The 25,343-nt window shown below is 59.6% G+C and overlaps 1 protein-coding gene across 1 annotated transcript; it reads left to right on the top strand.

Annotated features, from left to right (window-relative positions):
• The first annotated feature begins 182 nt into the window (after nucleotides 1-182).
• LOC125627923 (sacsin-like) lies at nucleotides 183-23,536 on the top strand. Its single transcript, XM_048832528.2, has 8 exons — nucleotides 183-372; nucleotides 694-724; nucleotides 8,869-8,956; nucleotides 9,166-9,277; nucleotides 9,783-9,929; nucleotides 10,324-11,695; nucleotides 12,017-12,105; nucleotides 12,432-23,536. The coding sequence occupies exons 2-8, from the start codon at nucleotides 702-704 to the stop codon at nucleotides 23,231-23,233; spliced, it is 12,633 nt and encodes a 4,210-aa protein (XP_048688485.2). The 5' UTR covers nucleotides 183-372; nucleotides 694-701; the 3' UTR covers nucleotides 23,234-23,536.
• Nucleotides 23,537-25,343: the final 1,807 nt, after the last annotated feature.

Genomic DNA, 25,343 nt, shown 5'->3' with positions numbered 1-25,343 from the left:
CCCCACGACCCTTCCCTCTTCCCCACTGACTCCCACCCCCCCCCGGCCCGTACCCCACTTCACCTGCCCCATCACCCCCCGCTGCCCCTGTGCCCTCCCCCCGCCACGCATCCGGCGGGGTCTGAATCGAAACCGAATTGTGTCTGAGGAAACGAAACGGGGCGGGGCGACCTCGGGGATGCGGCGGGCGCTATAAAACCAGAGAAGCGGCGGGGCTCGGTTTCCTTCGCCGGGCTCCCAGCACCTCCTCTGGACTCCCTCGGCAGCACCAACCCCCGCTGGCCCCGGCCCAAGCCCAAGGGCGAGTGATGTGGGAACCAGCTGGACCTGAGGGTCAGGACTCCTGGGTTCTCTCCTGGCTCTGAGAGGCAGGTGGGGTCTGGTGCTTAAAGTGATGGGTGGGAGATAGGACTCCTGCGTTCCCTCCCCCGGCTTTCCCCCTGACCTCCTGGATGACACAACCCCCTGTCCCCCTCCGTGCCTCAGTTTCCCTTTCCTACCCAGTGTCTATTTCGATCGGGAGGGCTTTGGGGGCAGAGATCAGCTCTCCCCTGTGGGTGAGGAGCACCTGCTGCGACGAGACCAGCGTTCAGCTGGGGTCTCATATGCACCCGGCTATGCCAGTGGGCGGGGGCGGGGGTGTTGGGTTTACGTCCATGTGTTTAATGCTCGGTTCTGTTTTCTGTTCTGCAGATTTCTCCATGGCAGCGACAGGGCCAAAGAGGTGGGTGCTGGGCGCTAGGGGGAGGGGAGCACTGGGTGTTTGGGTTGGGGGGCGGGTGCTGGGTGTTGTTGGCGGGTGCTGGGCGTTTGGGTTGGGGAGACGGGTGCTGGGCCTTTGGTTGGGGGCGGGTGCTTTTGGGTAGGGGAGTGCTGGGCATTTGGGTACGGGGGAGCTGGGCATTGTTGGGGGGAGCAGATGGGGCTGGAATAACTCAGGTTCCGCTGCTCTCACTCAGGCCAGGGAAAGCTGGGACCCCTGGAGGGGGCAGGGGGGCAGCTGGCCTGGCCTGCAGGGCTTGGCCCTGCATGGGAGGGGGGATAACTAGCCAGGCAGATGGCGCCTTTCCCCCAGGATGACAGCACCTCCATCAGGTCTGTGCAGGTAGCACCAGACTAGGGTAACAGCTGCCTGAGGCAGAACCCCCGGGGCTCATAAGAACGGCCAGACTGGGTTGGACCAAAGGTCTGTCTAGCCCAGTGTCCTGTCTGCCAACAGCGGCCAGTGCCAGGTGCCCCAGAGGGAATGAACAGACCAGGGAATCAGCGAGTGATCCATCCCCTGTTGTTCACTCCCAGCTTCTGGAAAACAGAGGCTCGGGACACCATCCCTGTCCATCCTGGCTAATAGCCATTGATGGACCTATCCTCCATGAATGTATCGACTGAAACCTTTTGAACCCTGTTATAGTCTTGGTGTAGTATAGGCCTTCACAACATCCTGTGGCAAGGAGTTCCACAGGTTGACTGTGCCTTGGGTGAAGAAATACTTCCTTTTGTTTGTTTTAAACCTGCTGCCTATTCATTTAATTGGGTGACCCCTAGCTCTTGTATTATGAAAAGGAGTAAACAACACTTCCTGATTTACTTTCTCCACACCAGTCATGGTTTTACAGACCTCAGTCATAGCCCCCTGAGTTGTCTCTTTTCCAAGCTGAAAAGTCCCCATCTTATTAATCTCTCCACATACAGAAGCCGTTACATACCCCTGATCATTTTTGTTGCCCTTTTCTGAACCTTTTCCAATTCCAGTCCAATTCTTTCTGGAGATGGGGCGACCACATCTGCACCCAGTATTCAAGGTGTGGATGGACCATGGATTTATAGAGAGGCGAGATGATATTTTCTGTCCTATCATCGATTCCTTTCTTAATGATTCCCAGCCTTCTGCTGGCTTCTTTGGCTGCCGCCGCGCACAGCGGATGATCTGCGAGAACTCTCCGCGCTGGCTCCCAGGTCTCTCCCTTGCGTGGGAACAGCTAATTGGGGCCCCCTCACATGGAGGTAGAGTTGGCCGCTCCCCCTCTGAGCACAAGTGGTGCCCTTTTTAATTTTTACTCACCCGGCAGCACTCCGGCTCCTCGGCGGCGGGGGGGGGGCCGTGGGGCGCTCGGGCTTCTCGGCGGCGGGGGGGGGGAGCCGTGGGGCGCTCGGGCTCCTCGGCGGCGGGGGGGGGGCCGTGAGGCGCTCGGGCTCCTCGGCGGCTGGGGGGGGGGGCCGTGGGGCGCTCGGCGGGGGGGGGCCCGTGGGGGCTCGGGCTCCTCGGTGGCGGGGGGGGCCCGTGGGGCGCTCGGGCTCCTCGGCGGCTGGGGGGGGGGCCCGTGGGGCGCTCGGGCTCCTCGGCGGCTGGGGGGGGGGCCCGTGGGGCGCTCGGGCTCCTCGGCGGCTGGGGGGGGGCCCGTGGGGCGCTCGGGCTCCTCGGCGGCTGGGGGGGGGGGCCCGTGGGGCGCTCGGGCTCCTCGGCGGCAGGGGGGGGGGGCCGTGGGGCGCTCGGGCTCCTCGGCGGCGGGTCCTTCTGTGCTGCCAAGGACCCGGAGCGCTGCCTGGTGGGTACAAGCGGGTGGCATCCTTTTTTAATGTCCACTGCTCCTGTTCGCTCCACCGAGCTATGCCACTGGCTGGGAGCCAGGACTCCTGTTCCCCCCGTGCCCTCCATACGCATGCAGTGGATGGTGCTGTGTGGACCCCCCACCTGCCCCAGCCCGTCTGCGCCGCGTTTGGCACAGGTTTCTGGTGTGGTGTTACGGCAGGCACCGCAGCACCCTGGGGTCCCTCTCTGCCATGCCGGAAAAGGCGGATTGCAGTCGGGGCTGGGTTAACAGCCGTGCCCTAGGTCAGCGTTTCTCTGAGATGCTCCCAGTTCCACGTGCAGGGCCAGTCAGAGGGGCAAAACCGCAGAGTCACTATGCATGGACAGGAGGATGGCATAGGGAGGAGGGGTTTAGATTTATTACGAACTGGGGAAACTTTTGGGAGAGGGGGAGCCTCTACAGAAAGGATGGGCTCCACCTAACCTGAAATGGAAGCAGGTTGCTGACACTTAACATTAAAAAGGTCTTAGAACAGTTTTTAAACTAAGGGCTGGGGGAAGCCGACAGGAGGAGCACGTGGTTTGGACAGAGACATGCCTTAGGGGAGGATCTCCTGATGGAGATTCTCTGTGTCCTCGTGAGGATGAGAGGATGGAAGATGAAATACAGGTTGGATCTGATGAGAAATGGTCAAATAAAAGAGTCCCTTCAATTACGTCATGTAATGGCAGACGGCTAAAAAGTGACAAATTTTTAAAGTGCTTATAGACCAATGCTAGGAGTCTAAATAATAAGATGGGCGAACTAGAGTGCCTCATGTTAAATGAGGAGATTGATCTAATGGGCATCACACAGACTTGGTGGAATGAGGATAATCAATGGGACACAGTAAAACCAGGTACAAAATATATTGGAAGGACAGGTCGTGCTGGTTGGGGGGTGGCACTAGATGTGAAAGAAAGCATAGAATCAAATGAAGTAAAAATCTTAAATGAACCAAACTGTACCAGAGAACCTCTGTGGATAGTACCTCCACGCTCGAATAAGGGTATAGCGGTAGGGATACATTCCTGACCACCTGACCAGGCTGGTGATAGTGACTGTGAAATGCTCAGGGAGATTAGAGAGGCTATAAAAATAAAAAACCCAATAATAACGGGGGATTTCAGTTAGCCCCATATTGACTGGGTACACGTCACCTCGGGACAGGATGCAGAAATAAAGTTTCTTGACACCTTAAATGGCTGCTTCTTGGAGCAGCTGGTCCTGAAACCCACCAGAGGGGAGGCAATTCTTGATTTAGTCCTAAGTGGAACACAGGATCAGGTCCAAGAGGTGAATATAGCTGGACCGCTTGGTAATAGTGACCATAATATGATTAAATTTAACATCCCTGTGGCGGGGAAAACACCACAGGAGCCCAACACTGTAGCATTTAATTTCAGAAAGGGGAACTACACAGAAATGAGGAGGTTAGTTAAACAGAAATTAAAGGGTACCGTGCCAAAAGTGAAATCCCTGCAAGCTGTGTGGAAACTTTTTAAAGACACCGTAATAGAGGCTCAACTGAAATGTATACTCCAAATTAAAAAACATAGAGAACCAAAAAAGAGCCACCGTGGCTAAACAACAAAGTAAAAGACGCAGTGAGAGGCAAAAAGGCATCCTTTAAAAAGTGGAAGTTAAATCCTCGTGAGGAAAATAGAAAGGAGCATAAACGCTGGCAAGTGAAGTGTAAAAATACAATTAGGGAGGCCAAAAAAGAATTTGAGGAACAGTTAGCCAAAGACTCAAAAAGTAATAGCAATTATTTTTTTTAGGTACATCAGAAGCAGGAAGCTGCTAAACAACCAGTGGGGCCACTGGACAATCAAGGTGCTAAAGGAGCACTCAAGGAGGATAAGGCCAGTGCAGAGAAACTAAATGAATTATCTGCATCTGTCTTCACGGCTGAGGATGTGAGGGAGATTCCCAAACCTGAGCCATTCTTTTTAGGTGACAGATCTGAGGAACTGTCCCAGATTGAGGTGTCATTAGAGAAGGTTTTGGAACAAATTGATAAATTAAACAGCAATAAGTCACCAGGACCAGATGGGATTCACCCAAGAGTTCTGAAGGAACTCAAATGTGAAATTGCAGAACTACTAACTGTAGTCTGTAACCTGTCATTTAAATCAGATGACTGGAGAATAGCTAATGTGATTCCAGTTTTTTAAAAAGGGCTCCAGAGTTGACCCTGGCAATTACAGGCCTGTAAGCCTGACTTCAGTACTGGGCAAACTGCTTGAAACTATAGTAAAGAACAAAATAGTCAGACACATAGATGAACATAATTTGTTGAGGAAGAGTCAACATGGTTTTAGTAAAGGGAAATCATGCCTCACCAATCTACTGGAATTATTTGGGGGGGTCAACAAGCGTGTGGACAAGGGGGATCCAGTGGATATAGTGTACTTAGATTTTCAGAAAGCCTTTGACAAGGTCCTTCACCAAAGGCTCTTAAGCAAAATAAGCTGCCACGGGATAAGAGGGAAGATGCTCTCATGGTTTGGTAACAGGTTAAAAGAAAGGAAACAAAGGGTAGGAATAAATGGTCAGTTTTCAGAATGGAGAGAGGTAAACAGTGGCATAGGTGCTGTCATAAAGATGAAGGGGAAGGTAACAACTTTTAGGTATGTGTTCTTCTTTGGAAAAAAAAAGGTAAAAATCACACCTGCAAAACTCAGGATGGAAGGTAACTTTACAGGGTAATAAAAATATTTAAAACACAGCGGATTCCCCTCTAGGCCCAGCTCCAAAGTTACAAAAAACAGGAATAAAACTCCCTCTTAGCATAGAGAAAATTCACAAGCTAAGATAAAAGATAATCTAATGCATTTCCTTGCCTTTACTTACAATTTCTGTCATTTTAGATGTATCATTTCAGGTATGTTTTCAGAAGATGCTTTACCTGCTTGGTCTCTCTCTCTGTCCAGAGAGGGAACAACAAAGAGAGCACAAACAAAACCTTTCCCCCCACCTCCTCTGATTTGAAAGTATCTTCTTTCCTTATTGATCCTTTTGGTCAGGTGCCAACCAGGTTATTTGAGCTTCTTAACCCCTTACAGGTAAAGTGATTCTGTACCTCTGGCCAGGAGGGATTTTATGTTCCTGCATACATAAAGGTTGTTACCCTTCCCTTTATATTTGACAGGGGCCGACTCCGTAGGTGCTCTGGGGCTGGAGCACCCATGGGGAAAAATTAGTGGGTGCTCTGCACCCACTGGCAGCCAAGCTCCCCTCCCTACCACCTCACATCCTCCTCCCCCGCCCCGAGTGCACCGCGTCCCCACTCCTCCACCTATCTCCCAGTGTTTCCCACCCGGCCACCGCCAAACAGCTGTTAGCATGCTCCGGGGGGGTGGGAGGGAAGGAGTGGTAAACGTAGCTGTCAAGGTTCCTCCCCCACTCTGAACTCTAGGGTACAGATGTGGGGACCTGCATGAAAAACCTCCTAAGCTTATCTTTACCAGCTTAGGTCAAAACTTCCCCAAGGTACAAAATATTACACCCGTTATCCTTGGAATGGCCGCTACCACCACCAAACTAATACTGGTTACTGGGGAAGAGCTGTTTGGACGCGTCTTTCCCCCCAAAATACTTCCCAAAACCTTGCACCCCACTTCCTGGACAAGGTTTGGTAAAAAGCCTCACCAATTTGCCTAGGTGACTACAGACCCAGACCCTTGGATCTTAAGAACAATGAACAATCCTCCCAACACTTGCACCCCCCCTTTCCTGGGAAATGTTGGATAAAAAGCCTCACCAATTTGCATAGGTGACCACAGACCCAAACCCTTGGATCTGAGAACAATGAAAAAGCATTCAGTTTTTTACAAGAAGACTTTTAATAAAAAATAGAAGTAAATAGAAATAAAGAAATCCCCCCTGTAAAATCAGGATGGTAGATATCTTACAGGGTAATTAGATTCAAAAACATAGAGAACCCCTCTAGGCAAACCCTTAAGTTACAAAAAAGATACACAGACAGAAATAGTTATTCTATTCAGCACAATTCTTTTCTCAGCCATTTAAAGGAATCATAATCTAACACATACCTAGCTAGATTACTCACTAAAAGTTCTAAGACTCCATTCCTGGTCTATCCCTGGCAGAAACCAGCATACGGACAGACACACAGACCCTTTGTTTCTCTCCCTCCTCCCAGCTTTTGAAAGTATCTTGTCTCCTCATTGGTCATTTTGGTCAGGTGCCAGCGAGGTTACCTTTAGCTTCTTAACCCTTTACAGGTGAGAGGAGCTTTCCCCTGGCCAGGAGGGATTTCAAAGGGGTTTACCCTTCCCTTTATATTTATGACAGTAGCGTTCTCAAGGGAAGAGGTGGGGCCGGGGCAGGGACTTTGGGGAAGGGGTAGGAAGAGGCGGGGCAGGGCCTCATAGAAGGGGTGGAGTGGGGGCGGGGCCAGTGGCAGAGCGGGGGTTACGCACCCACGGGAAGCAGGGGAAGATGGCGCCTATGAATAGTGGTGTCCCCCAGAGGTCTGTACTGGGCCCAGTCCTATTCAACATATTCATAAATGATCTGGAAAAAGGGGCAAACAGTGAGGTGGCAAAATTTGCAGATGATACAAAACTACTCAAGATAATTAAGTCCCAGGCAGATTGTGAAGCGTTACAAAGGGATCCCACCAAACTGGGTGACTGAGCAACAAAATGGCAGATGAAATTCAATGTTGATAAATGCAAAGTGATGCACATTGGAAAACATAATCCCAACTATACATATACAGTGACGGGGCCTCAATTTAGCTGTTATCACGCAAGAGACAGATATCTTGGAGTCATTGTGGAGAGTTCTCTGAAAACAACCACTCAATGTGCAGCGGTAGCCAAAAAAGCGAACTGAATGTTGGGAATCATTAAGAAAGGGATAGAAAATAGGACAGAAAATATCATGTTGCCTCTCTATAATTCCATGGTACGTGCACACCTTGAATAATGGGTGCAGATGTGGTCGCCCCATCTCAAAAAAGATAGACTGGAACTGGAAAAGGTTCAGAAAAGGGCAACAAAAATGATCAGGGGAATGAAACAGCTTCTGTATGAGGAGAGATTAATAAGACGGGGACTTTTCAGCTTGGAAAAACGACAACTCGGGGGGATATGATGGAGGTCTGTAAAACCATGACTGGTGTGGAGAAAGTAAATCAGGAAGTGTTGTTTACTCCTTTTCATAATACAAGAGCTAGGGGTCACCCAATGAAATTAATAGCAGCAGGTTTAAAACAAACAAGAGGAAGTATTTCTTCACCCAACGCACAGTCAACCGGTGGAACTCCTTGCAAGAGGATGTTGTGAAAACCAAGTCTATAACAGGGTTCAAAAAAGAACTCGATAAATTCATGGAGGATAGGTCCATCAATGGCTATTAGCCAGGATGGGCAGGGATGGTGTCCCCAGCCTCTGTTTGCCAGAAGCTGGGAGTGAACAACAGGGGATGGATCACTCGCTGATTCCCTGGTCTGTTCACTCCCTCTGGGGCACCTGGCACTGGCCACTGTTGGCAGACAGGACGCTGGGCTGGATGAACCTTTGGTCCAACTCAGTCTGGCCATTCTTATGTTAAGACATGGGTGTCATTGTCCGGCTGTGCGTGGCAGGGTGTACAATCCCCCTCCGCAGGGCTGGCACATGCCCCAGCCCCCCAATTCCCTTTGTTCTACCCACCCCATCTCGCAAGCCATGCAGGGCTGTCATTCACCCCTGCAGGTAGTTCTCGTCCTCATCCCCCTCCGGCCTGGAGCCTGGCCCTCCAGCCCCTAGGAAAGGCTGGCGGGGTAAAGCACCCCCTTGCCCTCCACCTTTCCCAGGGCTCGGCCACCCCCACCCCTGTGCCCCATGGGCTGTTAGGGGTCTGGAGGCAGGGAAGGGGGTGGTTGGTTCTTTAGGCAGTGCTGCCCTCTGGTGGTCAGAGAGGAGATTGCAGCCGAGCCTGGGCACCCCATGGAGGGGGGGTGGGGGTGGGAGCTGATGGACACAGGGACACCCATTGGTGGGAGGACAGACAGCAATTGGGGGCAGTGGGGTGTGTTTATGATGAAGCAGGAGCCTCTGAGGATGGCTCAGTGACCCCTCCCATCAGCGGGGGCGGGATACCGGGGCAGATTGGCCCGTGGGTGTGATCCAGGGGATGGATACCAGGGTAGGTGGGCCCATGGGGGTGATCCAGGGGGCAGGGAGGGGGCAGGATACTGGAGTAGATAGGTCTGTGTTAGGGGATGGATGGGAGATTTCTCCTGGTGAGTGACGTGCGTCTTTCTCCCCCCCCCCCCCCACAGGAGAGGGTTCCAACAGAGGCCCCCCCCCTTCCTCAAATACCTGCAGAGTATCCTGCGCAAGTACCCAGATGGGGGGCAGATTCTGAAGGTGAGTCCTGGGCTTGGGGAGTTCACAGCAGGACCCCCCCGCCCCGCTCCAACCACTAGACCCCACTCCCCTCCTAAAGCCGGAGATGGAACCCAGGAGTCCTGGGTCCCCTACTCAGTGGAGCTATGTGCCCAGGCTGGGGGGCTGGTAATGAGCTGGGGTTGGGTGGGATCTGTGCTGATCTGCACTGCCGCCCCTTCCCCCCCCAGGAGCTGATTCAGAACGCGGATGATGCGGGGGCCACAGAGGTGATCTTCCTGTGCGACGAGCGCCGCTATGGGACCCAGAGCCTGGCTGTGGGGGGGCTGCAGCGAGCGCAAGGTATGAGGGGGCAGCAGCCGAGGGTTCTGAGGGTGACAGATCTGGGGAAGGGATTTCTGATAGGTGATGGTGGGGGGTCCTAGGGGGCCTGGCAGGACCGGAGGGGCGTGTGTGAGGAAATGGCAGTGGATGGGGGGGCTAGAGGGCCTTGGGGGGGTGGGAGCTAGGGAATCAAGGGTCCTGCCTCTCATACAATGTCTAGTGGGGCTGCGGGTCCTGCCCCTCACACGATGTTGGGGAGACACGTTAGGGGATCAGGGTCCCACATCTCACGTGGTGTCTCAGGGGGAGCTGGGGTGATTGGAGCCCTGCCCCTCACTTGGTGTCTGCAGGGGTTGGGGCCCTGCCCCTCACGTGGTGTCAGGGAAGATTGGGGGGGGGGTCAGGGCCCCGCCCCTCATGAGCTGTCTCGGGGGGTCGGGGGGCAATCAAGGCCCCAGCCCCGCCCCTCATGCTGTCTGGGGGGATCGGGGCCCTGGCCCTCACACGCTGTCCCTTGCTCCAGGCCCAGCGCTGGTGGCCTACAACGATGGGCTGTTCTCGGAGGCCGACTGGGACGGGATCCAGAGCACGGGCGACAGCCACAAGCTGCGCGACCCCGGCACCGTCGGCCGCTTCGGCCTGGGCTTCAACTCCGTCTACCACCTGACCGGTGAGAGCCCTGGGGGGCAGGGACCTCACTGCGCCCAGCACCGGGGGTGGGTCCCTGGGGGAGTTCTGGGTCCCTGGGGGAGCTCAGGGGGTCTGGGTTACAGCTGGCGGGGTCTCTGGGGAAGCTCAGGGGGGTTCTGGGTCACAGCTGAGGAGGTCTCTGGGGGGGCTCTGTGTTCCTGGGGGAACTCGCGGGGGGGGGGGGGGGTTCTGGGTCACATCCGGGGGGGTCTCTTCAGGAGGCGGGGGGGTCTCTGAGGAAGTTTGGGGGGGTCTGAGTCACAGTCCAGGGGGGGTCTCTGTGGGAGCTTGGCAGGTTCTGGGTCACAACTGGGGGGTTCTGGGGGAGCTCGGGGGGTGCTGGGGCTCTCCGTCTCACTCCCCTCTTCCTGCAGACCTGCCGGCGGTGCTGAGTGGCCCCTGGCTGGGCGTGCTGGACCCACAGCGGGTGGCACTGGTGGACGGCGGGCAGCAGTGGAACCTGGAGGAGGCGGCGGAGCTGGCCGACCAGTTTGCGCCCTTCTGGGGGGCACTGGAAGCCATAGGACGTGGCAAGGGGGCCCCGGCGGCCTGCTGCTTCCCCGGCACCCTCTTCCGCTTCCCACTGCGCCACGAACCCTCCGGCATCTCGGACAACCTGTACAGCTCCGAGCGCGTGCGCCAGCTCTTCCTGGCCTTCATCCACGACGCCCCCACCTGCCTCCTCTTCCTCCGCCACGTCCGGCGCCTGGCCCTGAGGATGGTGGATGGCCAGGGGGCCACCACGGAGCTGTTGGAGACCACGGCCACCCCGCGCCTGCTCAACGGGCCGGGCTTGGTCCAGGACAAGGTGGCCGCGGCGGCGCTGGCCACCGCAGCCTGCATCAAGGCTGTGGCTACGTGCGGCACAGCCGCCAAGGGGGAGGCAGAGCGTGAGTGGCTGGTGGTCTCGGCCGTGCCGACCGAAGGCGCCTTCCCGGAGCTGGCGGAGCTGGCGGGTGCGCTGGGGAGCTTGCCCGGCGTGGCTTTGGCATACCCGCTGCGGGGCCGCTGTGCCGGGCACCTCTGCTGCTTCCTGCCGCTGCCGGCCACGGAGGAGAACGCCACAGGGCTGCCTCTCCACATCAACGCCCCCTTCCACCTGACGGACGACCGGCGGCATGTCCAGTGGGCTGAAGAAGACCGTGGCCGGGACCACGCCGCCCGGTGGAACCAGCTGCTGACCGAGGAGGTGCTGCCGCTTGCCTACCGCCAGGCCGTCGTGGTGGCGGCGGCTTGTCCCGGCGACCCCTACGGCGCCTGGCCCGACCCGGCGTTGAGCCAGCACCAGCAGCGCTACCGGAGCCTGGCAGAACGGATCTGCCGGCAGCTGTGGGGCATGGAAGCCCTGGTGCCGGCCGGCCAACCCGGCACACGCCGGCTCCGAGCCTCGGACACCGTGTTCCTGCCACAGAACGGGGCCAGCGAGGCCACACTCCGGGTGCTGGAGGACGCCCTGGTGCAGGCGGGCGAGCCGCTGGCCATGGTGCCAGCCCACGTGCGGCGGGCGCTGGCTGTGGGCGGCCCAGCGGTGAAGGTGGCCACGCCGGCCTACGTGCGGAAGGTCCTGGGCCGCGTGGGTCCTGCCCGATACCCGGCCGACAAGCGGCTGCTGCTGGAGTACGTGGCCGGAGACGAGCGCTACGGGGAGCTGGCAGGCCTGGAGCTGCTCCCATGTGCTGATGGAGGCTTTGCCTGCTTTGGGGGTGCCGGCAGCATGGTCTATGCCGACAGCAAGGCCTTCCCCAGGTAAGAGAGCCCCCGGCCCCTCCACCCGCCTCCCAGGCCAGAGGACACCCAGTGAGCGCGGCTCTCCCAGCCCACGGCAGGCCTGGGAAATGCAGGTTCTGTTGGGAGCCAGGCTGAGACGCAGGGATCCGGTTCATGCCAGGGCCACCAATCAGCCCCTGGAACGGGGAACCCATTGCCCCAGCCCCCCAACCAGCCAGTCCCCTGCTGTGGGGCCAGATGGGAGCTGGTGCCCCCTAGAGGGGACAGGCCCCAGGCTCCGTTCCCTGCCGCCTCCCCCCAAGCCCTACTGTCTTAACTCTCTGAATTCCTGGTTTCCAGGATCCTGCTCCCTGGCCTGGCTGACAGTTTTCTGCCAGAGGATCTGACACCCGCCCTGCTGAGTCACCTGCACCGGATCGCGGAGCAGGGTAAGTGGAAACCGTCCGTCCTCGGGTGCCTGTCTCTGCCCGGGGTGCCTGGGGCAACAGGAATGTTGCTGGCTGCTGTTACCCAGCCCCCACACCCCAGCGCCTGGCGATGGGTCCCCATATACCCAGCCCCCGCACCCCATACCAGAGGGGCTGTATCCAAGTCCCGGGTGAGGGGTCCCCGTATAACCAGCCGCCCGCACCCCACCCCAGGGGTGGCTGCTTTTCCTGTGGACTATATTCCGCTGCTCTGGGTTTGCCTGTGAGACCGGGTGCCGATGCGGTTCCGGTCCGGCTGTGATCCCGGGTCTCTCTGGTTCTTGCAGGGCTGTTCAGGAACCTCATCTCTCTGGACCCGGATGTCATTAAGCAGAACCTGAAGGGTGCCCTCCCCGCGGACTGGTTCAAAGGCGGCTCTGCCCACGTCACTTGGTGCCCGGGCAACCACCCCCGCCAGCCTCCCCGCCCGTGGCTGGCTGCCTTCTGGGACTTCCTACAGCACCATGCCTGCTCCCTGGAGCCGTTTGAGGGCCACCCGCTCATCCCCCTCACCCCCCTGGGCAAAGGCGCCCATAGCCTCCAGCTGGCGCGGCCCTCTCCCATGCCCACGCTGCTGTTCCAGACCTGGGAGGGCCACAGCCTCACTGCGGATGAATCTGGCGTTCTGGAGGCTCTGGGCTGCACGGTGATCCACAGTTGGGACCCAGCGCTCTGGCACCGCCAGCTGATAGACTACGTCCTGGCGCCCACAGCCGGCAATGTGCTGAAGGCCTTCGACCACCTGGGTGTGGTGGGCGTGGTTGCCCGGCTGGGCTCCCTGCCCCCGGATCGCGGCAGGATCCTCTGCCAATTTCTCTCCCAGGCACCTGCTTCTTCCCTCTCTGACCGGGACTCTGTGGTGCTGGGCAGCTTGCCCATCTTCCTGAAGGTACCCTCCGTCTTGCCACCTTGCCCGGCTGGGCTGGTGCCATCTGGCACCTACCAAGCTTTGGAGAGGAGCACGGTGCCGGCGGTGCCCGAAGACCTGGTGCTGCCGGAGCCAGTGCTGCGGTGCCGGGACGAGGCGGACCGCCGGCTTTTGCTCCAGACCCGGGAGAGCCTGCTTGGCGCGGCAGAGCTGGCGTTGCTGGCGGTGAGGGCGGTGAAGAAGGGGGTGTACGCCAAGCGGGCGCCAGATGCTGAGCGGCTCATGCTGTGGGTGCTGCGGCACGGGGATGCCCTCTTCGGGTACAGCAAAAAACTGCAGACTCTGTGCGAGGAGCTGGCCTTCATGGACCGTGGCGGGACCCTGGCACGTGCCAATGAGCTCTTCGACCCCCAAAACACGATTTTCCAGGCCTTGCTGGGCCCCCGGTGCTTCCCACCCATGGCTTTCCAGGAGGCGGCCGTGCTCCGGTCCCTCCGTGCCCTGGGGCTGAAAACCAGCGAGACAGCCATCACCCCGGACCACATGCTAGAGGCTGCCCAGGAGGTGGGCCGGCTCCAGCAGGCCAGAGACGCCCCCGGGGCCATGGCCAAATCCCGAGCATTGATCGAGCTGTGCAACCGGACTGAGGTGCTGGGCCGGTTCTGCCAGAAGAAGCTGCAGCAGCTGCAGGACCTGGCCTGGGTGCCCGCCACCGACCCGACCGAGCGCCAGCCGAATGGACCTTTCCTTCCCCCGGAGAGGCTGCGATCGGCCCATTACGCCGACCTGGCGGGGCTGGTGATGCCGCTGACTGACGTCTTCAGAGAGCCGGCCGAGGAGAAGCTGGGGCTAAGCCGGCCACCCCCCCTGGAGAAGGTGCTGCTGAACCTGCTGCTCCTGGCACAGGGGGACCAGCCCAAAGACATCAGGACGCTAGTGCCGAAGCTTCACGTCATCTACCAGCACATGCAGCAGAATCTGGAGCAGTTTCGGGTGGCGTTGTCGCATGCTGTCATCTGGACCGGCCGTGGATTCTCCGCCCCAGCCAAGGTGGTGCTGGCCTACCCTGACAGCCTGGACTTGAGCTGCCTGGTGCCGAGGGTCCCCCAGGAGTTGCTGCCTTACCGCCGGCTCTTCCTGGCCTGGGGAGCGCGGGCCGCGGTGGGCGAGGAGGAGCTGAGCCAGGCCCTGTGCCGGCTGGGGAAGGAGATTGAGGGCCGTGCCGGAGGCGGCACCAAGGCGGAGCTGCGGCTGACGGTGGCCGTCCTAGACTGGCTGAAAAGCAGAGGGCACCGGGGCAACGGAGACCTGCCAGTGCCGGTGGAGGCTCCGGGAGAATCCGGCTTCACTCTGCGTCCAGCCTCGTCGGCCCTGTATTGCGACATCGACCGGGCCAGCCTGGCGGACCTGGAAGGTGACGACGCTGAGTTGGCCGTGGTGCATGAGGCGGTGACGCCGGCTGCGGCCACCTTCCTGGGGGTGGCGCTGCTGAGTACGCGGGTGCTGCAGCCGCAGCTGTTTGAGGCGTGGGGACCCTCGGAGCCCATCACCACGCGGATCTGGAACATCCTGCGGGAGTATACGGAAGAGGCCGACCTCTTCAAAGAGCTGATCCAGAACGCGGAGGATGCTGGTGCCAGGACATGCTCTTTCCTGCTGGATCTGCGGCACCACGGTGGTGGCACGGCCGGGCTGCTGGATCCCGGCATGGCCACCTGCCATGGCCCGGCCCTCTGGTCCTACAACGATGCAGCCTTCACCCAGGAAGACTTAGTCAACATCATCCGCGTGGGAGCCGCCACCAAGGAAGGGCAGGAGGGCAAGATTGGCAGGTTCGGTCTGGGCTTCAACACCGTCTACCACGTGACCGATGTGCCCTCAGTGCTGAGCGGCAGAAGCCTCTTGATCTTCGACCCCAACGTCACCCACCTGTGCAAGCACATCCCCAACCCGGCCTGCCCCGGCATCCGGCTGGACTTGCGCCAGCGCCCGGCCACGCTGAGCACCTTTGCCGAGCAGTTCCGGCCTTACCAGGGCTTGTTTGGGTTCCAAACGCAGGAGCCGTTCGACTTCCCGGGGACACTCTTCCGCCTGCCTTTCCGCACCGAGGAGGAGGCCCGGGAGTCGCGGATCAGCCAGGTGGCTTTTGGCATCGAAAGGGTCGAGAGGCTCCAGAGCGGCTTCCGGGACTTTTGCCACCTCTTGCTGCTCTTCCTACGTGGGGTGCGGGAGGTGTCGCTGAAGCGCCTTTCGAATGAGGCCCCCTCTCCGGAAGCCACCCAGCCTCTGGCCACGCTGTTCCGGGAGCAGATCAAGAGCCTTGAGGATGCTGGAGACTCCAGGATGGGCCAGTCCAGTATCGAACAACTGACGGTACAGTGGGAGTTGGACATCACCATCAGCCACTACCTGGTACACACCTGCCAGGGCACCGGAGAATCCTTGGTTCTGTTTCAGCAGGGGATGCGGGACGGGACCCAGCCCTCGCCCCCCAGCGCTGGAGTGGCTCTGCCACTTGCCCCCACTGAGCCGGGGAAGTGGGCTCCACACCTGGACGGCTTTGAAGGGCACGTCTTCTGCTTCCTGCCCCTGCCCATTGCCTCCGGCCTCCCGATTCACCTCCACGGGGCCTTCGCCGTCCTCTCCAATCGTAAAGGACTCTGGGATGCCACAGCCAAGGGCGAGTGGAACTGGGCACTGCTGCGCGACGCAGTGCCGGCTGCCTGGCTCCAAGCGCTGAGCCTGCTCCGAGACATGCACCAGGAGGGTGAGCTGGAGGACTATGAATACCACACCTTCTGGCCAGATGCTGGCAAAGCCAGGCATCCCTTCACCGAGGCCGTGAAGGCCTTCTACCACGCGCTGGCTGATGGGCGGGACCTGGCGCTGTTCTCCGATGGCCAGCAATGGTGCACCATGAACAACGCCTGCTTCCTGGACTTCACCATCACCCATAACATGCGGGTGGGGCAGACGGCCACCAGGGTCTTTGCCAACTTGCTGCCGGAGCCCCTCCTGGCCGTGCAGCTGCCGAACTGGGTGAGATCTGGGTTCCAGGCCAGTGGTCAGGAGGACACGCTGCTGCCCAAGACTTATGACTGGGCGAGGTTCTACCAGGAGATTGTGTTTGCCAACATGGGCACCCTGGACGCACCTGACCGTGACGCCTTGATTCTCCACGCCCTGGACATGAGCAATGCCACGGTGGACCAGCTGCTGGCCTCTGTGTCCTGTATCCCTACCACCCCCCGAGGGGAGCTGCAGCCCATTGGGAAGCTGGTGCACCCCCAAGGCAGAGCAGCCCTGCTGTACGACTCCCAGGACGGGCGCTTCCCCACCGGGACTGGCTTCCTGGCGCCAGAGAGGCTGCTGCGGCTGGAGGGGCTGGGCATGGCCAAGGACGTGGTGCCGATGAAGGAGCTGATGGAGCGGGCCCGCACCGTGCAGGCCCTCTGGCAGCGTGACTGGCAGCAGGGATGCCGGAGAACCTGCCGCATCCTGGAGCTGCTGGAGCAGCTGTTGAAACAAGGTTCGGACAACACTGCCCAGGTGGCCTTCCGTGCCATACCCTTCCTGCCAGCTGCCTTGCCTGGTGCCCGCCATGAGCTCTGCCGGCCCAACGATCTCTACCGCCACAAGTACAGGAGCCTGGTGGGGCTGATCCAACCCGTCCTGGCTGGCAAGGACCTGGAAGGGGACATCAGGTTCTCCAAGGCGCTCCAGGACTTCCTGGGGCTGAGACGCAAGCCGCCAGCCAGCATGGTGATGCGGCAGCTGGCGGAGGCGTGCCAGGGCTCCAACGCCCTGCCCAAGCTGGAGCTGCAGGAGACCGCGCGGCAGTGTTACGCCTACCTGGACAAGCTGCTGAGCAAGCAGCCCACGTGCAAGAAGGAGGTCGCTGAGGAGGCTATGGCATTCTCCTTTGTCCTGGTGGGGGAGCACTTTGTGCCGGTGAAGGCAGTGGCCTGGAAGCTGTCATTCGAGGCCAAGCCGTATCTTCACCAGCTGCCACGGGAGTACTTGCGGTTCAAGGCGCTGTGGGGGTGCGTGGGGCTGCAGGAGACCTTTGCCTTGGAGAACTACATGAGGGTGCTCCAGGACCTGGCCAGGAAGACGGCTGGGCGGATCCTGTCCCCAGAGGAGCTGCACTTGGTCCTGAGGCTAGTGACCATCGGGCTGATGGAGGCCTTGCCAGACCGGCAGCCAGTGGGCGCTTACGAAGCTCAGGGCATCTACTTCCCGGATCAGCAGGGTGTCCTGCGCCCGGTGGTCAAGTTGCACTTCGATGACACACCCTGGCTGCCCCGGGAGGAGGGGACACCCTTGTGCCATGGCCGGATCCCCCGGGAGCTGGCACTGCAGTACGGCGTGCCCACCACCAGGCACCGGGCGCTGGCCCAGGCGAAGATCCGGGGGCTGGCGCTGGTGCCGTGGGCATCAGAGTTTGGCGCCCGGGAGGAGCTGACCGTGCGGCTGCAGAACATTCTGCGGGAATACTCCTCGTCCTCCCGCGACGTGCTGAAGGAGCTGCTGCAGAACGCTGATGACGCCGGCGCCAGCCGGATCCACTTCGTCTGGGACCGGCGACACCACCCCGCCCAGCGCGTCCTCTCCGAGGAGTGGGGCAGCCTGCAAGGCCCCGCCCTCTGCGTCTACAATGACAAGCCCCTGGCGCAGGAGGACATTGAGGGCATCCAGCGGCTGGGTGTGGGGGGCAAAGGTGGGCGGCAGGACAAGACGGGCAAGTACGGACTGGGTTTTAACGCCGTCTTCCACCTCACGGACTGCCCCGCCTTCTTGACGGGCGACAGTGCCCTGGGCGTCTTCGATCCCCATCTCCGCTATGTGCCCTCGGCCAGCGTGCAGTACCCAGGCGCCATGTTCAGCGTCAACGGGGACTTCAAGAAGACCTTCCCCGACGTCTACGCCACGTTCCTGCCCGACCTCTTCGACCTGAGCCAGGGCGTGCTCTTCCGGCTGCCGCTGCGGACGGCGGAGGGCGCGGCTGTCTCCCGGGTGTGCCCGCGGGCTATCCACGAAGAGGTCCTGGAGGAGATGCAGGAGGCGCTGGTGCAGGAGGCTGAGACCCTGGTGCTGTTCCTTCGCCACCTGAGGACCGTCGTCTTCTCCGAGATCACCGAGGGCATGGCGCAGCCGCGGGAGCTGCTGCGGGTGGAGACGGAGATGGAGGAAGGCAGCCTGGCCCTGCGAAGGGCGTTCCAGGAGCGGCTGAGCCACATGGCTCTGTCAGGCAGTGAGGAGGCCATGCCGGCGAGGGTGGTCTACACGATGAAAGTCAGTCACGGCCGCTCTCAGCCTCCCACCAGCTGGGGAGTGGTGTGGCAGGTCGGGGTGGACGACACCGCCAAGAAGGAGTCTCCGGACCCGGAGTGCCTACCGTATGGCGCCGTGGCTGCCTGTCTGGACACAGTCAGGCCTGGCAGGGCCTTCTGCACCCTTCCGCTGCCGCTGCAGACCGGCCTGCCCGTCCACATCAACGGCAACTTCTCGGTGGACTCGGCTCGCCGCGATCTGCGCAAAGAGGATGGGGGGAGGCAGAGCACGGCCTGGAATGGCTTCCTGATGCAGCGGCTGCTGGCGCCGCTCTACTGCCGGCTGCTGGATTGGCTGCGGAAGAAGCTGGGGGAGGCGCTGTGCTTCATGACGCTGAAGGCCTGCTGGGAGATGCTGGAGCCAAAGTATCTCTGCTACTTCCCAGCCGTGAGGGAGTGCGTGCCCCCACCCTGGCACCAGCTGGTCAGCCAGGTCTACAAGCTCATTGCGGAGATGCAGCAGCCCCTGATACCCATTTACCAGACAGAGGCCATCCGCCTCCATATGCACAGCGTGGAAAGGGTGAGAATCACATGGACTGCGACCGGCAAGGGCCGCCTGCTCCAGGAGCCCTTCTTCCTGCAGTCGGAGGCCTGTGACTCCATGAGCCATGTCCTCCAAAGACTTGAGATGAAACTCGTCCCGGCCTTCCGAGGCCTCCGGGAGATCCACGACGAGTTCGCCAGGGCGGGTGTGAAGGTCCTGACCTTGAATCCTGGATCTCTCTGCTGCTTCCTCAAAGCGCTGCCTCTGGGCCCACCCTGCCAGATCTCGGAGACTCCCCTGAAGGACCAGTCCAGCTGCTCCCTCCTGCTGGAGTTCTGCCTGGAGGAGCTACAGAAAGGGGACGTCAGGGACCTGGAGGGGCTGCCACTCTCCGTGACCCACGATGGCATGCTGCGGCCGTTCAGCACCCAGGAGCCGGTGTTCGAGAGAGGAGCCCACTGCCTCTTCCCACGGCAGCATCACCAATTCCTCGCCTACCACATCAGCCACAAGTCGCTGCTGCTCCAGGCCGGCTTCCTGAAGGCATTCACCCTGCAGGAGGCAGCCAGGTTCATCCAGGAGGTGCTGGGGCAGCCGGACTGGGAGGCCCAGTCGGCAGAGGCCCGGAAGTGGCTGAAGGAGGTGTGGGAGCTCTTCAACCACGTGATCTATAAGGCCAATGAACGCAAGGAAAAAGCCATGAGCAAGGCCTTCAGAGAGTTGGTCTCCCTTTTAGAGTACTCGGCCATCCTTCCCACCTGCAGCGACCAACCCGGAGATGAGCACGTAGTTCCTCTGGTCTCCCTGCCCACCATCATCCATAGTTACTCCGGCGACGTGGAAAAATCCCTGGGCAAGCTTGGCTTTGCCAAGCTGGATATCCGGATGATCCCCCATGAGATCAGCTATCACTGCATCCGCCCGCTCCTGCTGCAGACACACGACCCCGTTTCGGTGCTGAAGCAGCTGGCCACTAGGACGGGTCTCCGTTGGTGCGAGCTGAAGACCTATGAGACCAGAAAGTTGTTGAGGTTCCTCACGGAAAAGGTGAAGGAGCTGGCGCACAACCTGCTGGCTCAGCTCCAGTCCCTGCCCTTGTTCCAGACGCATCAGGGGACATGGGTGGCACTGGCCTTTTACCACAATGTTTACATCCTAGACACCAGGATCCCCAAACTCTCGAAGGACTTCCAAGTCTTGTACCAGCTGGACCAGCAGACTGTCTTGCTCCATGATCACCCTCTCCATAGGGAGCTCTCCGAAAGTCTTGGCATTGGCGTCTTGAACGATCTGCAGCAATTTATCCGCCATCTCCTGCCCCATCTGCCCCGTCTCCCAGAATCCCAGCTGCTTGAGGCCTTGAGGCTGCTCGTCACCATCCAAAGCCACTACGGGGAAGAGTACCCAGCAGAGAAGAAGACCATCGTCTCGGCCTTTGGGCCCGTCAGCTTCATTCGGGACAAGCAGGGGGTCCTACGCCCAGCTTCCTACTTCTACGATGGAGAGGTGCTGCTCTTCCAGACGCTGCGGCTGGACGCCAAGTTCGTGCCCGACGCATTCTTCCAGAAGGTGAGGGTGGAGAAGTTGAAAATGAACCCCTTCCTGCGGGATGTTGGCATGAAGCAGGAGATCTCGGAGGAAGACTTCGTGGATTTTGCCACGCGGATCGAGCGTCAGGCGGGGCAGGAGGGCGCGGCGGCCGGCGACCTCCCCGCCCAGCGGAAGGAGCTTCTGTCACATCTGCTGTCCCAGCCCAGTGACTCCCTGTCGGACTGCTTCCTGGAGAGGGTCTCGTCCATCCGCTTCCTCACCCCATGGAGGGTGCCGGAGAATCTGGGGAACTTCCATCCGCCCTGTGTCCTTCACACACAGCCCGTGGCCCTCAAGGGTGCTCTGGTGGTGCCACGGGATGAGGATGTGGCCCTGGTTTGGACATCCGCCGTGATCCTGGCCCTGCCGTCATGGGTCCCTTGTACGAAGAACACCCAGTCCGTGCTGGAGCGTCTGGGAGTGCTGCAGGCCGTGCCAGTCCCGATGGTCCTGGACAACTTGAAGAACGTGTGCCAGGCACAGTGTGAGACCAAGGAAAGGCGGAAAACCCGGACCCGCATCTTCATGCACACATATGGCTACTTGGAGCGCGACTTGAGGGGCTTCAATGCCGACTGCCTGGCGGGGCTGCCGGTGGTGCTGGTGAAGGAGGAGCAGGTGGCGGAGGCCAGCGAGGTGGTCTTCTCCTTGAGGAATGAGCAGGAGTTTCGGCCCTATCTCTACACTGTGCCCCCATTAGTAGCCGTCTACAGCGAGCTGCTGCAGAAGCTGGGGGTGGATCAGGAGCCCTCCGTCCGGCACTATGCCCGGGTGCTGCACCGGATGCACCAGGAGACCCAAGACAAGAAAACCCTGCAGCCCAACCTCACCAAGACCGTCTTGCGGGCCACCCAGCATCTCTTCCAGCTGCTCAGCCAAGGGAAAGCGGACTTCTCTGGCGTGGAAGAGCTTCATCTGCCTTGCATCGATGGGAAGCTCTACCGCTCCAACACCCTGGTCTTCAGCGACTGTGCCCCTGCTGACGTTAGCCGAGCCTTGGGGAGCACCTTCCGTTTCCTGGTGGACCTCTCCAGATGCCGCCTGCTGTCTCCAGAATACGACCCCTGGAAGCTGGTGCGGCAGCTCCCCCAGCCCCTGAGGCCCCAGCTCCTGTCAAAGATCACGGAGCGGCAGCTGGAGGAGGACTCTCTAGAGCTGTGCCCTTACGGCAAGTTCTGCGAGAGCCGGAACCAGCTCCAAGGCATCCTGGTGTCTCCCGAATTCCGGGAGGGCTTGGCGGCGCTGCTGAGGTGGCAGAGACGGGACAAGGAAGAAGAGGCGGAGACGGCCAGGAGGGAGAGGGAGGTGGCTTTCTCCGCTGAGCGGCTGGAGGTGGTGTGCTGTGAGAAGATCCAGACGGTGATGATGCACCGTGGGGAGCGGCTGGAGGGGAGCCATGACTCCCGGGTTGTCCATGTGGTCCCGCATGCCGACGGGAGGCGCCAAGTCTACCTGCTGCATCAGGAGAGGATGGATAGAGGTCAGTCAGTCCAGATCCTGAGCAGCCTGGCCCAGGAAGTGAACAGCATTACGGAAGGGGTGCTGCACTGGAAATCCATGCCAATCCTCATGCAGATGTTGGCCTGCAGGGACCCTGGCGAAGTGCTCAGTGCGCTGGAGAGGAACGGGGTGCCCTTGCAACCCAGCACCCACCCCAACGCCTACACCCTGCCCAGCCCCGGTACGGAGATCCCCCAGGAGTGGTATGACAGCCTGGACATGAGTATCCTCAACACCTTTGCCCCGGGTGACTACGTGGGTTACCTGGACCCGGCAGCACCCAAGGAGCACTACCAGTATGCCGTGGTGGTGGAAGTCCTGTTGGACAGAGCAGTGCCCCTCTACTGCATCGACTTGGGAGCCGGGCACCAGGAGGAGGTGAGTGCCAATGACCTGTATCAGTTCAAGAGAACCCAGGTGGATGGTCGCAGCCGGGCGCTGGTGCTGGACCAGCAGCGGCACCAGGAGAGGCGGGAAGCCTGGTACTGCCAGTCGCTGGGGCAGGTGAAGGAGGAGGTGGACACCTGCCTGGCCAAGATCTGGGAGCTGCCCGAGGGGGAGCGGCGGAAGGCGGTCCGGCGGCTCTACTTACGCTATCACCCCGACAAGAACGTGGGGCAGAAGGAAATGGCCAACGAGGTCTGCAAGTACCTGCGGGAGAGGATCCAGGAGCTGAAGGAGGGCAGGAAGCCCCGGGCAGCGGGCAATCCCAGCAGCCCCCAGGCCTCGGGCAACAGGCGCCAGCCAAGTAGCCACCGGGGCTTCTCAGCCTCATGGCACGAATGGGACAGGGAGGCCAGGTGCCACTGGCAGAGCCGCAGGGAGTTCACCGGCCAAAGGGACCGTGGTTTCCACTACGATTTCTGGTCCTACCACCAGGCCAAGGCAGGCCGGCGTCCCCAGGCCGAGGAGGCCGGGCGCTGGCTCCGGCAGGCCCAGAGCGACCTGCGGGCGGCTGGCAACGATGTGGGGCAGCGCTGCACCAACTGGGTCTTCTACAAGGTGCACCGGGCCGTGGAGAAGGCCCTGGCAGCTGCTGCCTACGACCGGGGAGAGCGCTTTGAGCGGGAGCAGACGCTGGCCTCGCTGGCGCAGAAGGTGGCAGCCTGCGAGCCCGGGCTGGAGGGGCTGCCGGCACAAGTGGCTGAACTGCGCCGTCATGGCGTGGACGACAAGACCACGCAGTATCCCAGCTACCACCCCCCGCCCACCATCCCCAGCGAGGCCTTTCCGGCCGGAGAGGAGCAGGAGGTGCTGCGGCTGGCGCAGGGCCTGCTGGATGTGGTGCAGGCGCACGTGGCCCGGCAGTGAGAGCGCCCCCCTGGGGGAGGCACCAGGGACTGCACCTTAGGGACCAGCACCTACTACTGTTAACAGCAAGGGCAACCCCCTATCAGGGACTGTGCCATGGAGACCTGGCTTCTCCAGCAGTGACAGCGCCAGTGGTGGGGGTGGGGGCAGGGGGCTCTGTGGGTGGAGATTTACCGTCAGGTTGATGCTGTAATGGCTTGTGGGGGGTGGCCCTGGAGGCGGCTTGACCTTCTCCCCCTGGCCCTGCTGTTTGCTTCCTCTCTGCTCCTGCACTAGGAGGAATAAACCCAGTTACTCCAGTAACCCAGCGTCCTTGAAGTCATGGTGTCAGCCCTTCACTCCCGGACAGCCCTCTCTTGGGGGTGAGGGGGTGGGTCCTGGCCCCTGCTGGAGGGGATGAGCCCTGCTCTCTGGGAGTGGGTGGGTTCCAGCTGCCCATCCCCCTCCCACCAGGGTCCCTTCCCCAAGGCTGGCAGTGACAGAGCTGGGCACCTCCGCCCTCACACACGGTCAGGGCTGGGGGCCTGCCCAGCTCAGAACAGGCACTGGGGAGCAGGGGGATTCCATCTTTAGGGCGGGTCACAGATGTCCCAGAACTCATTGTGTGGCCAGGGGGCAGGGAATGAGGCATGGGGTGTTTCCCCTCTAGGGGGCACCGGCTCCCATCTGGCCCCAGGGTGGGGACTGGCTGGCTCAGGGGGGCAGGGAATGGGGCATGGGACCGTTCCCCTATAGGGGGCACTGAATCATAGAATCATAGAATATCAGGGTTGGAAGGGACCCCTGAAGGTCATCTAGTCCAACCCCCTGATCGAAGAAGGACCAATTCCCAGTTAAATCATCCCAGCCAGGGCTTTGTCAAGCCTGACCTTAAAAACCTCTAAGGAAGGAGATTCTACCACCTCCCTAGGTAACGCATTCCAGTGTTTCACCACCCTCATAGTGAAAAAGTTTTTCCTAATATCCAATCTAAACCTCCCCCACTGCAGCTTGAGACCATTACTCCTCGTTCTGTCATCTGCTACCATTGAGAACAGTCTAGAGCCATCCTCTTTGGAACCCCCTTTCAGGTAGTTGAAAGCAGCTATCAAATCCCCCCTCATTCTTCTCTTCTGCAGGCTAAACAATCCCAGCTCCCTCAGCCTCTCCTCATAAGTCATGTGTTCTAGACCCCTAATCATTTTTGTTGCCCTTCGCTGGACTCTCTCCAATTTATCCACATCCTTTTTGTAGTGTGGGGTCCAAAACTGGACACAGTACTCCAGATGAGGCCTCACCAATGTCGAATAGAGGGGAACGATCACGTCCCTCGATCTGCTCGCTATGCCCCTACTTATACATCCCAAAATGCCATTGGCCTTCTTGGCAACAAGGGCACACTGCTGACTCATATCCAGCTTCTCGTCCACTGTCACCCCTAGGTCCTTTTCCGCAGAACTGCTGCCTAGCCATTCGGTCCCTAGTCTGTAGCGGTGCATTGGGTTCTTCCGTCCTAAGTGCAGGACCCTGCACTTATCCTTATTGAACCTCATCAGATTTCTTTTGGCCCAATCCTCCAATTTGTCTAGGTCCTTCTGTATCCTATCCCTCCCCTCCAGCGTATCTACCACTCCTCCCAGTTTAGTATCATCCGCAAATTTGCTGAGAGTGCAATCCACACCATCCTCCAGATCATTTATGAAGATATTGAACAAAACCGGCCCCAGGACCGACCCTTGGGGCACTCCACTTGATACCGGCTGCCAACTAGACATGGAGCCATTGATCACTACCCGTTGAGCCCGACAATCTAGCCAGCTTTCTACCCACCTTATAGTGCATTCATCCAGCCCATACTTCCTTAACTTGCTGACAAGAATACTGTGGGAGACCGTGTCAAAAGCTTTGCTAAAGTCAAGAAACAATACATCCACTGCTTTCCCTTCATCCACAGAACCAGTAATCTCATCATAAAAGGCGATTAGATTAGTCAGGCATGACCTTCCCTTGGTGAATCCATGCTGGCTGTTCCTGATCACCTTCCTCTCATGCAAGTGCTTCAGGATTGATTCTTTGAGGACCTGCTCCATGATTTTCCAGGGACTGAGGTGAGGCTGACTGGCCTGTAGTT

Source organism: Caretta caretta, chromosome 23, assembly GCF_965140235.1.
Source record: "Caretta caretta isolate rCarCar2 chromosome 23, rCarCar1.hap1, whole genome shotgun sequence".
Lineage (NCBI taxonomy): Eukaryota > Metazoa > Chordata > Testudines > Cheloniidae > Caretta > Caretta caretta.
The sequence above is the reverse complement of the archived record's forward strand: the minus strand, read 5'-3'. Positions and strand labels throughout refer to the sequence as shown.

What these genes read in the sequence shown, in the direction of transcription:
- LOC125627923 (XM_048832528.2), top strand. Translation starts at nt 702, where the DNA reads ATGGCAGCGACAGGGCCAAAGAG. An exon ending in GGGGCTGCAGCGAGCGCAAG is followed by an intron (nt 9,278 to 9,782) that starts GTATGAGGGGGC and finishes CCCTTGCTCCAG; the next exon opens with GCCCAGCGCTGGTGGCCTAC. An exon ending in GACAGCAAGGCCTTCCCCAG is followed by an intron (nt 11,696 to 12,016) that starts GTAAGAGAGCCC and finishes CCTGGTTTCCAG; the next exon opens with GATCCTGCTCCCTGGCCTGG.